General features: G+C 44.3%; 1 protein-coding gene across 6 annotated transcripts in view; it reads right to left on the bottom strand.

Annotated features, from left to right (window-relative positions):
* Positions 1 to 12,145, bottom strand: part of NAV2 (neuron navigator 2) — a 354,139-nt gene that overhangs the window by 34,450 nt on the left and 307,544 nt on the right. For all 6 annotated transcript variants that reach the window (XR_014796009.1, XM_084895481.1, XM_084895482.1 and 3 more), the window contains 5 exons: positions 8,064 to 8,116; positions 5,923 to 5,946; positions 5,734 to 5,808; positions 1,119 to 1,202; positions 407 to 518 (listed from right to left, as the gene is read on the bottom strand). Coding sequence is in view for 5 of the 6 variants with exons in the window: in XM_084895481.1 (XP_084751607.1) it covers positions 407 to 518; positions 1,119 to 1,202; positions 5,734 to 5,808; positions 5,923 to 5,946; positions 8,064 to 8,116 (348 nt within the window). In the remaining variant the exon portion in view is untranslated. The remainder of the gene's footprint in view (positions 1 to 406; positions 519 to 1,118; positions 1,203 to 5,733; positions 5,809 to 5,922; positions 5,947 to 8,063; positions 8,117 to 12,145) is intronic.

The raw sequence follows: 12,145 nt of genomic DNA, 5'->3' as shown, positions 1-12,145 counted from the left end.
AGTCCCTTAGCCCTCTCTTTCACAGAAACCTGGGTTGGAGTAATCTGCTCACCTGTTGCTCAGGGTCTGCTGGTCAGCCCCGGCAGATAAGCATGATGAACCCATTTCAGGTTGTCCCACATCAGCATGGAAATCCAAAGCATTAGTAAAGATAAGGGCTATGAAATATTGTGACACTTTGCCAACAGAAATAAATTTTCTCCCATTTTTTGAGATACAACAGAGAAGAGGACGAGATGGAACAGCTACCTCCCCAGAGGGCAAAAGTCATCTTATGAAGTATTTGCCTCCCAGGACCTGTCCAACTGACAGGGCACCCAGCTCTGGTTGGGAGGTTGCGTCACTCACTGTCAGGGGAGGGCTCCTAGGGGCAGGCAGGCAGGCTGACCGGTGTTTCTGTTCCTACCTTTGCAGTTGAGCTCCGGAGTGTTAATTACTCCATTAATGGCAGCCTGGGCAGCTGCATTCTGTTTCTTTAGCAACTCAATGGTTTTTCTTAACTCATTCAGTTCCGAGTCCTGAGGAGTAGAGAAAAAAATACTGGTTGTTCTAAAATCATTCTCTGTAGCCCTAGCTGGTTTGGCTCAGTGGATAGAACATCAGCCTTCAGACTGAAGGGTCCCAGGTTCGATTCCAGTCAAGGGCACATGCCTAGGTTGCAGGCTCGTTCCCCAGTAGGGTGTGTGCAGGAGGCAGCCAATTGATAATTCTCTCTCTTCATTGATGTTTCTATGTCTTCCTCCCCTCCCTTCCTCACTGAAATCAATAATAAATATATTTTAAAAAATCATTCACTATATAGAGTTCAACTAAAGTGCAAGTTTCAACAGAGGATAATAGGGAATGCAGGAGTTCTAAAAAACCTTTGTCTCAAACAGGAGATTGGGCAAGTTTTCAGCATAGGTATTTGAGCCATGAAACCAGCAGGAATGGCAATCTGTCCCTGATACATGTACCATCTTTCCATCCTGATCATATTTGCACTCAACATGCCTACTCTTTAGCAATTCAAGAAGTACACTAAAATCTACACAATATATGGAATGAAAGAGAATACTATTTTCAGGTGCGCTGTTAACCCCAAACAGCGAGGGGAAAAAGCATCCTTTCTGCTTTACCTTCTGCTCAGCCGTCATGGTCAAACTCTGGAGCCTGATTGTCATGTTTCCAAGACTCTGTTCAAAGGCTGCCACGAGGTGAGCCTGGAGGGGGAGATACAGCCCTTGTTACATTACCTTATAAGGTGAGCGTCCCTAAACAGTGCCAGTCTTATGGACTGAAACCCTCAGAGGTTCAGGTCCTGCCCAGTTCTTCAGCCTATTGAGCCCCCCAGTAAGTACCCTTAGGGATCCAGTTATTCTAGCTTTTGTGTCTCAAATGTCCCATGGTTCTTCCCACCTCCGGGCCTTTACCCATGCTTTGCCCTCTGCCTGCAATGCTCTACCCCCAGCAGCCTCCCTGTCTAAGTTTTGTATATCTTTCTCAAGAGATCTCAGCTCACGCTGTCATGACACCCCCAATGGGGTTGGTTCCCTCAGATCCGATCTCAAAAGCGCAATGGACTGCAGTATCACAATAAAAAAACACACATGCTCTTGTGACTGCCGCTTCATGTCTCCACTCCTCAGCAGGACAACCTTCTGTTCATCAAACACCAAGCTCGCCACAGAGGCTCACACTGAGCATGTTTGCAGGATGAAGGGACAAAGTGGTTGGCATATTTTGCCTGTTATAATCCTGGTTAATAAAAAGCCACTGAAAGGCCCATCTGCTACCTCCTTAGTTAGAGAACCCTTCCCCTGCTCCCCCAGGGAGTTATGACCTTCCCCTGAGCAACCCTGCACTCTTAGAGGTATATAATGGCATCAGTTGCACCATTATTTCTATATTACTAAGACATGCTTAAAAATGCTACCAATTATCATTAAAATATGCATCCAATTTTCAAAGGTGTTTAAAAAAAAAGTCTATGTTAGAATAGAGAAATGTGATGTTTTCCTGTCCTTCTCTGCAATCCTCTTCAAGGAGAAGATGCCACTTTGTGTTTCAACACCAAGTCTTCTTCCTTTTTCCACAGAGCAGCAGGTGATATATTGACTGGCTGACTGAGGATCCTGATAATATTGTTAAAATCAAGAATAAAGAATGGACAAGTCATGTAATTCTATTGGCCTCAGTTTATTCATCCATAAATGGGAGCTCTATTTTCTTCCCAGCGTTATGATGAGCGTTAAATGAAGTGAAAATGGTCTATAAACTATTAAGGAAGTGTGAAACACAGGAACGAATGGACACTGGGGGGCGAGAAAGGAAGAGGCCGGGGAATGAGAAAATGACAAAAAATGCTATCAGAACATAGGAATAGGGAGATCAAGGAAGGGTCCTCGGAGAGGGGTGGGTAGACACACAGAGGGTTACAGGAGGAATGAGGAGGATAGTGGAGAGTCTTGGGAGAAGTTAAGACTTGATCATATTGGAAAATTCTGGAAGGAAAGATGGGTAATGCACACAGTGAAGAGTAAGAGCTGGATACAAAGCTGTGGGGGAGGACTCATTGCCCTGGGCTGGGAAGAGAGCCTGTGGACACTGCCACTTAAGGAGAGAACTGAGGAGTGAGTCAGAAGCCTCTATCACCAGACCTCATCAAACGAGAACCATGGTGGAAGATAAGATCCTCTCTAAGATCACAGCTGAGTCTTTTCTCCAATAGCCATAGGGTCTGGCAGGGAGCAGAACTACTGGTAATAGAAATGCTAAGTGGACTGGCCAGTTTCTTTCTGATTACATGCTCTCTCTCTCTCTTAAAAAACAAGAAAATGCCTTTGCATTTTAAAATAAAGAGATCTACGTTAGTGTGTCCTGGAGGATGTGGCAAAGCCAAAGCCAATTTAATTCAAGACAGTCACATAGTGTACAAAGGAAGCGGGCCAGGATATGGAAATGAAAATGAGTGTTATCCATGCATTTCAAAAGAATGGAAAGGTCACATTTCAGTGACTGGATTTCCATTTATTTCAAATCTTTGTTTGATTGCCTCCCATGATTCTATTCATGGGCACTTATGTCGTCTATCCATACAAACCAAAACCAGACGCCATGAAGACAGTCAGTGAGAAAGCGTTTCTGCAAAGCTCAGGAAGAAACCCCGTTTGCTCTGAGGAACCAGAGGACTGTGCTTTGCTGGGGAACAACGGAAGGACCGACTTTGTGTCATGAACGCAACTATGAAAATACGGGCTGAGGCTGTTGCGAGCCTGGTACAGAGCCACAACCAGGCCTTCTCATCCAGCACCGGTCTCATATTCCCGGGAAAACAAACACAAGTGGTATAAAAACACCCGAGAAGGTAGCTCTGAGTAGTTTGTCCTAGAAAAACAAACACAGCTTGGCCTGTGGGAGAGATGGCAGACAATAAAACACCCTGGTGGTGTGGGGTAAGGCTAAATATTTACTTTAAAACAATACTGGATTCACTGGCTTCGCGAGGAGCAACACACACCCTTAGAAGAATAAGAGTAGTAATGTCAGGGCTCTCACGCTGGCTCCTCTGAAACAGAGAGCAGGGTCCCAGTGGCCCAACGCAAGGTCCCGTGGAGCATGAGGTCAGTAGAAGAGCAAACTCAAGTCCATCATAAGTAAAATAGAGGCCTGGTGCACGAATTCGTGGAGGGGTTGTGTCCGGCCGGTAGGGGTGAGGGATCGGGAGCGGGGCTGGCCAGGGGGAGGGGCCCCAGATGGTTGGTGGGCTGGCCCTGTCCCCCAGTTGAACTCCCAGTTGAGGGGACAATTTGCATATTACCCTTTTATTACATAGGATTACTATTTTTTGACAAGTAAGGGTCAATAATTGACAGCAGTAATTCTTACCTAAGAGAGCAGTTTTGAACTTATGCTATTAAATCTCACATATTTGGATTACACCAGGAGATCCTGGCTTATTGGGTCGGAGGTCGGTTCTGGATTCAAATAATAACCCAGATAAAGAGTCCACCCTCAGAAACTAAGACCTCTGCTGTTTTCTGAATAGGATCAAAGCCTCAAAACCCAGATCTCACATTAACTTCTGAAGTTCTTTTGGTAGCATTACTGATGGTGGATGAGGTAAAAAAGATAAGGAAGGCTTACAGAACATACAGAGGCCTAGAACGTTAGGGTTTTGAAAATATATATATATATATATATATATATATATATATATATATATACAAAAGATTTCTAAAAATATAAGAGAGCTAAAAAAAAAAAAAAAAAAAAAGCATGAGTGACCACACTGACCAAATACTGGGCTTGTAATCAAGGCCCAGCACTGTGTGAGGCACCACGTGCCGACTTTGAAGAGAAATGGTTTCCTTGCGCAGCCTCAGGCTTGAGGCAGGAATTACCTGGACAAAAACTCCAGCTAAATATTAATTCCGAATACTGACTCAGCTTCTTGGTCCCTGGAAGACAACCTTTTGAAATTACTTTTTGCTTAACAGCCTACTATGGGGTCAAGCAGTTTGCTTTATGACCGGCGAGTATGTACACATGTATTTGTTTCTCGGGCTGGGCTGTGCGTTCCTGGGTAAGAAACCTGGCCCAGGCAGCATCACAGCACCTTCCAAACCTCAGGCTCTGCCTCTGAGCTTCAGCCCTGCAGCAGGAGTCCTGCACAGACTGGTCTGATGGGGTAGGAGATCTCTGTGTCTACTCTAACCCCTATAATTCTATGTCCACATACAGGGAAGTTTTCTAGGAGCAAACCTGACCACCTCGAAGCTCTGCTTAGAACTCACTGAGAAATCACCACCAACAGCTGAGAGCTTCTGTGATGTGCCCTGACCATTGCCTTTCATTGATGCCTCCTTCCTTCCCCCCTTTTCCTCCCCTCCACCTGCCTCTTCCCCCTATCCAAGCTATAGATTCTAATTACAGAAAACTACTTATATACTCTCCAAATGCACCAAGATCTTTCACCCTGGGCTTTTGCACAAACTATTCTTCCAGCCTAATAGTTAGTATGGTGTCTTCCTCATGCACCCTCCCCTATACAGTATCCATCAGATGTCACCTCTTCCAGGAAGCCTTTCTGGATCTCCTCCTACCCCACAGAGAATGCGTTAGGTGCTTCTCGCACATATTCCCACCACCTTTTCTCTTTATCTCTATCATAACAGTTATCATGTCATAGCAAATTTGTTTTGTCTCTCTGCTGTACAGACAAAGAACACTGAGATGACGATGACTTGCTTGCTCTGCTGTTGAACCCACAGTGCCTGGGGCATAGTTGGCACTTAAACAATTGCTGAATTGAATGCCGGTTGGCAGTGCCCCCTGAACACGTAATTGTGTAAATTATAATTACAGAACAGTCAGCTATTTACTTGGGAGCCTTACATCCCTCCACCTTTTTCCCCCTGAGAATTTCAGAAAGAAGATGGGAAGAAAAATGAACATTTCTGAACACTTAATATACCCCAGGTACTGGTCACATGACAACCCTGAGAGGTATTATCATCACCCATCATACAGAGCAGCAGATACAAGCTCAGAGGTTAAAGAGTTTGCCCAAAGCACAGAGCCCGCAAGTTACAGCGCCGACATTCACACCCATGGTGCTAAATAGCCTGCATCCTATTTGTTACACCGCACTGCTCCCAGGGTGCTCTGGGGCAGGAGGCCTTGAGGTAATGCTCAGAAGGGGACAAGGGCCATCTCCCTGCCCGATGGCTACTCCCCTGTGCCTATACTCACATTTGCTGTCAGCTGGGTGGTCAAAGCTGAAACCTTTTCCTGGGAGGCATCCAGCTCCCGCCGCAGCTTGCGGATCTGAAGGTGAAAAGGGACAGGGTTACTTGCTGTGGGAGTCCACTTCCAGGTGGAGCTGGGTAAAATAACTGATGGCAGTGAAAGTGGAACTCCAACCAGCAAACTGTTCCTTACCTCTGACTGGCACTTTTCTTCTGGCTGCAAAGAAAACATAGGGAGATTAGAGGATCAAATCTAATCTGAGAAACAAAGAGCAGCGCAGTCCAGCCTGCAGGGACCGCATTTGGATGCGACCAGCAGTCTGGAAGATTAACTCGTTTCTTTCCTGGGGTATTATTCTGGGTTTACTGGTTCCATGAATTTGATTATTGGAAAAGACCAAAAACAAACGGCATATTATTTTAAGAAATTTGGAAGAATTAGAACACCCCCATTACTTTGATTGTGAGGAGCCCCTGTCCCCATGTAAAAACAGTGACAGGGTCAGGGGCTCAAGGCAGGGTGTGAGAAGGGGATGAGCCAGGGCAGGGTTTGCCAGATTTAGCAAATAAAAATATTGGACAACCCGTTAAATTCTATTACTATTACTACTACTACTACTACTACCACCACTACTACTTTTAAAGTATGCCTCAAGTAATATTGGGACATACTTATACTAAAAAATTACTTGTTGTTCACCTGAATTTCAAATTTAACTGGGTGCTCTGTATTTTACCTGGTAAACCTCACCTGGGAGTAGGCAGGCCTGCACGTAAGTTAATTCTGCCCCAATTCACCCGCACTCTCATCTCCCAGGCACTGCAGGACAGGAAGGCTTCTAGAGTAAGGGAGGCCAGATGCCTCTGTCAGCCAGCCTGTTGACATCCCAGATTATAAGGATAAATGTGACCCTCACCTTCCTGCTGTCCCACCTGGAGTTTCCCAGTTACCTATGACCCTGAGGAGTTAAAGCCTCTTACTGGCAGAACCTTCCATGCTGGGCCTCTTCTCTACACTGACACCATATCTTCAGGGCTTAGCTCAGCACCTGGCATATATGTAGTGCCAGTCATACTGCTGACGAAGTGAATCTAGGTTTGAAAGGACCATCTCTGGCACCGAGATCAGAGAGATTCATAGTAGAACCAAGACTTAGTGTTGGCACTGCCTGGCAGAAGGCCATCGCTGGGATTTCTTAATAGATGACGGCTTAAACAACCTTCCCAATGTTACTATATAGAAAGCCTTTACATTGAAAACCAGGACTCTGGCTGACAAGACGATTAGCTGAAGAAAGAGGTACTTTGGAGTTGGAGGGGTGAGGTGGGTAGGAGCTGAAGAGAGTATTTCTAGGTCCTTCAAATCAAACCATGTCAACAACCACAGAAGTCTGCTTGCCATAGGCCCAAGAAAGAACAGTCAGACTGTGATCTCTTTAATTTGATTCTAGGATGACCTTTTACTTACAGGGAGCTATATATATATAGTTTGTCTTGCTATGTAGCCCAGAAATCTAGTATGACCAAACACAGAATTATTTAAAAAACAAACAAACACAAAAACAACAACAAATAAAAACACAATACATTTGTCCTCCACAAAATTAAAGGCTAAATAATTGTCAATTCTCAATTAAGAAAATATTTTTTTTCCTTATAGGAATTCCCAAAAATTTATGTGCATGGTATAAAAAGTAAGCACCACAGAACAGAACCAATCTAGTATGATATTTGATTACATTTGGTTTTGGCCACTAAAACTCTCATTGATGGGGAACATGTATGAGTGCTTACTCTGTGCTGTGTGCATTGTATTTATTACTGTACATGGATTTTCTTATTTTATGGAAACCTATTTTTGGAACACCTATCGGGTATGAGGAATAAAAACAGAAAAATTCCTTGTGCCAAAGGAATTTATATTGTAGCAAAAGGTAATCTTCAGAACATTTAATCCTCATTACAACTCCAGCAAGTAGGGTCAGTTCTTCTTTATATTTTACAGATAAAGAAACTGAGGCAGGTTTAATACACTGTTCAAAGTCTTTCTTTTCAAATTCTACCAGTAGGTGGCCAAGGCTTCTCACACATTCTAACTCGTCACCATGCACAGCACAAAGTACTAACAAAGCAGCCTATTCCTGATTTATTGATTGGTACGTTATAGTCAATAGTTGTTTGTGAATTTCAAATCTTGTTTCCTAATTAATTCATCCCTTTATAATGGAAATACTCTCTCCAGGAAAAAAAATGCTGATATTTTATTCTTGACATATTTGATAAAGGAACCCCGGCTCATATGATCATAGCCACACAGCACTGATTTATACTCACTGTTGAATAAATGGACGATGTGCTGGAAACCAAGGAGAGTGAGGATCCATGAACTATTTAAAAAAAAGAAAAGGAAAGGTGAATTACACAGCTGGCTGCTATGAAACTAAAAAAAGGGGAGGGAAGGAGAAACTGAGCATTATAGGGCACTACCAGGTTCACGGCAACTTGATCTCACCTTGACCTGACCTTTTCTGGTTTGGCTATAGGTCAGTGTCAAATAAGGAATAGTTTGTTAGGAGAGTCAGTCAATTTTCTGTTACCACATTTTTTTCTACAACCTTCTAAATACTCCCCTCTGACCCCCAACTATCAAAATAATACATGATTACTTAATGAAAATTTTCAAGGACAGAGAAGTGCTAAAAAGCAAATCCACTACAGTAACTGGCATGGTTCATAATTCTATTTTCCAGGGGCAACCTGTTACGACTCCAGCGTATTTTGTCCCTTTCTTTTTCTAATGTATTCATTTAGGAGTGAGATTGTGTGCTTGTGTATTTTATACCCTGCTAGCACCTGCCCCTTGTAACTGCAGAAGAGGAGCTGATTATGGCCATAATGAAACCATTCTAGAAGAATACTTGCTTGCAAACATATGTCTAGAAAGCACAACCCAGTGAAATATAGATTCTATGTTCGATTTCCGTCATGTCTACCAAGGGACAAGCAAGTGGTGTTGCCTTTTCTGTTTCTGACTGGCACTTTTTGACTTAGGATCATCCTCATACCCTCTTAGCACCCTTCCTGCCCTCAGCCAAGGGGAGACTCATATTAGCTACTTTCATGATATTTTAAAGCCTGGTCTTTTCTAGGACAAGGCATTCTGGCTGACTTCTCTCTTTGGAAACCGGATTCTTTAACGATATTTTCTTGGTACTCTCTCCACAACTTGTTTGAAAGAGAGAAATAGGCATCTCGGACCTTTTCCCTGGGAGAAGCTTTCCTGGCCACAGTAAAACGCATCTGTCCCACACCGAGCTATCACCTTTGGTCTGAGAGTAGGAGGCTCAGGAGTAACTTTCCACGTGTGCTCAGTGGCTTTCACTCACCACCTAAGGATTGAACTCAACTTGCATCAGCAGCTGCAGAAGCCACCTGCCCACAGCTCGGTGTGCACTCAGGTCCTCCTCTAAGTGGTTCCAGACACTCTGAGTTCTGCACGTGGCTCTCAAGCATGCCCTAGAGTAGGGGTGTCGAACTCAATCAGAGAAGGGGCCAAAATCTAAAATCCAGCCTAAATCGCGGGCCGAATGGTTTACTGAACAGTCATAAACTGACAATGTCATAAACTGACAGCGGAGTGCAGTGATGACAGCGCGGTGCGGGCCACATTGCAAGGCCTGGCGGGCTGGATTTGGCCCGCGGGCCTTGTGTTTGACACATGTGCCCTAGAGAGTGCTTTGCCTCCTCAGGGGCTCCGCCAATACCGTTCCCTTTGTTTAGGACGCACCTCATTTCTGTCTGTCCAAACCTTCAGGGTCAGTGCAAACCCCTTCTCCATGAAGACTTCCTTATTGCGCTGACTGCCACCTGGGTGGGCTCTCTCCTCCTGAACCCACATTGCTCTGGGCTTGCCCTACCTGCCCTCTTCTCTCTTAGCCTTCACACTGATGCTGCCCCTGCACCACCACTCACAGTCACCTTCCTTGGAGTTCTAGATCTTTGCATCCATTCTTCCTCCACCCAGGACTCATTTGACTCAGACCCCATAAAAAAAACAGTTACGGTGTTAACGACCATTAATGGCTTTCAGCGTTAATATGTCCACACATTAACAGAAGTTTCTCATGTCCCAACCCAGTGACCTAATTGTTCCAGAAGGGTAACCTACTTCAGCCCCAGGACACAAGCAGCAGCGGGAGATTATACTGGAGGCCAAGCTGGGGACAGAGATGCAGGTAACATAACCCCGTAATCACACCTTTCAGTCACACTGCCCCGCCAGACGCCTGCTCCAGAAGCCTGCACAGGCTGCTGAATGGCCTCTGGCGGCTGGAAAATGCAAGTTTTCCTCTTACATTTCTCCACCTCATGGACTCACTGACAACCTGCAGCCCTATCTCCGTGGAAGCTGGGGTTACAGGCAGAGAAGAGCGCATCTGGCAGGGATCGGGTGGAGGCACTTATTTTCCTCTGTAATTAACCCCTCTCACTTGGTCAGAAGCAACGGCAAAGCTGTGGTCTAGAGAAAGACTTTTTGCCTTCCAGAGTCAACCCCAAACTGAATGTGGCTGACCTGAACCACTGCAGCTGGCCCTCCTTTAAGTGAACTGAGCCAACAAGTCGGAGCTTGGATACTCTGGGACAACAAAAGGCCTCTGAAAGTCACAAAGCCCAAACAGCAAATGCAGGCCATGCATTTCCTCTCTATACTTGTATGGCCAACATTTTAAAGTTACAAGGAATCTCAGGTCATCTCTGCCATTGTGCAATCTGAAACCGATAGAGATCGTGAACTGCTCAAGGTCACACAGCATTCAGGAACAGGATCTGCTTGCTTTGCTCTTAAGTGATCTGTTTTTTTCTTTTTTCTTTTTTTTCTCACTCCAAAGGCATATATTTTCAAAATGCATCCCACCTCTTCCTAAATGTCTGCTATTAAAGTTGACTTTACATGCGCACGATGCATGTGATAAAAATGAATTTACCTGAAATAACTTTGAAAGGCTGTATGTGGGCCATATCTATATCTAATCCACAGGGTTATCATACCCACTTCCTTCTAAATGAATGATGGTTAGTAAATACCACCAAGTCATTGCACAAGTACTTGTGCTAATTCTTCCTAAACTTCTTTCCTGCTTTCTGGCATGTGATATACCTACTGATACTCTTATAAGGGATGTTCTAAAGTGAGATGTGATTTTTTTCCCAACTGTTTCTGCAAAACTGTTAAAAATTCAAAAGATGAGGGGAAAGTCTCTATCTAACTGCACTTAGGTGGAATCTAAAAATAAAAATAAATGAATATGGTTGCCAGGGGAAAGAGAGGTTGGAGGGCTGGGCGAAATGGAGAAGGGGTTAAGATGTACAAATTGACAGTTATTTCTTGTCACAGAATGTGATGTACAGCAGGGGGAATATCTATAATAATAAAAGCATAATATGCTAATTAGAGCAGACAGCCAAAAGACCTTCTGGATGAAGCTGCTACAATGGGAGCCGAGGCAGAGGTGGTAAGGGGTGATCAGGCAGGCAGGCAGGTGAGTGGTTAGGAGCCAGTGGTCCCCAATTGCAAGAGGGATACCACACAACTCCCCGCCCTCCATGCACAAATGTTGTGCACCAGGCTTCTAGTAATCAATAATATGTAATGGGGCGGGTAGGGGGGCGGGGGGAGAGAAACACTTTGTAAGTTATATAAATGTTTAACCACTATATGGTACACCTGAAACTAATATTGAATGTCAAATTAAAAATAAATTCTAAAAAAGAGATATAAAGAAAAAAACACCATCTAATTATACAAGTCTTATTTTTTTTTAACAACCGTGGAAGAGATAAAATCAATCTGATGCCAAATTTCCCAAAAGACAAAAATGTTATGTGTTTATAGTATATCAACAGCAGTTTCTACCCCTTCCCCATAACTTTGATTTTCCCCACTGCATTCAGTTCCACGTCACCATGAATCAAGAGATTTACAAAAGTCTAGACACTGCTCCTGGGCAAGCACCCATTGTTAATGCCACTTTGCCATGCAGATATTCCACAGTTGTGCTGTCTGACTCCAGATGAGATACATAAAAGTGATCTGATGAGGATGCCGTAATGGTCCTGGACCTTTATGAGGTAAAGTGTGCTTGTTTGGACAAGTTATGGTGCTGCACACGGTTCACTCAGGTACATACACGGCAGAGAAGATGAATACAGAGCAGGACATTCCATCTGGGAGTCATCATCAGGAGAGCTGGGGATGCTCTGTGGCCATGTGTGGCCAGCACACCCACTTCAACAGAAGTTCAAGACAAACTGCCTACTCCTACACCGTACGGTCAACATATCCTCCAGTCTTGCTGCTCTGAGTGGTTACAGCACTCATTTCTAGCTCTTAAATCCAGCAAAACCCTCTCAGCCCC

This window comes from Pipistrellus hanaki (genome assembly GCF_964339955.1).
Source record: "Pipistrellus hanaki genome assembly, chromosome: 9".
In the NCBI taxonomy this organism is placed as follows: domain Eukaryota; kingdom Metazoa; phylum Chordata; class Mammalia; order Chiroptera; family Vespertilionidae; genus Pipistrellus; species Pipistrellus hanaki.
Note: the sequence above shows the minus strand (reverse complement) of the source record. Positions and strands in the feature narration are given on the sequence as shown.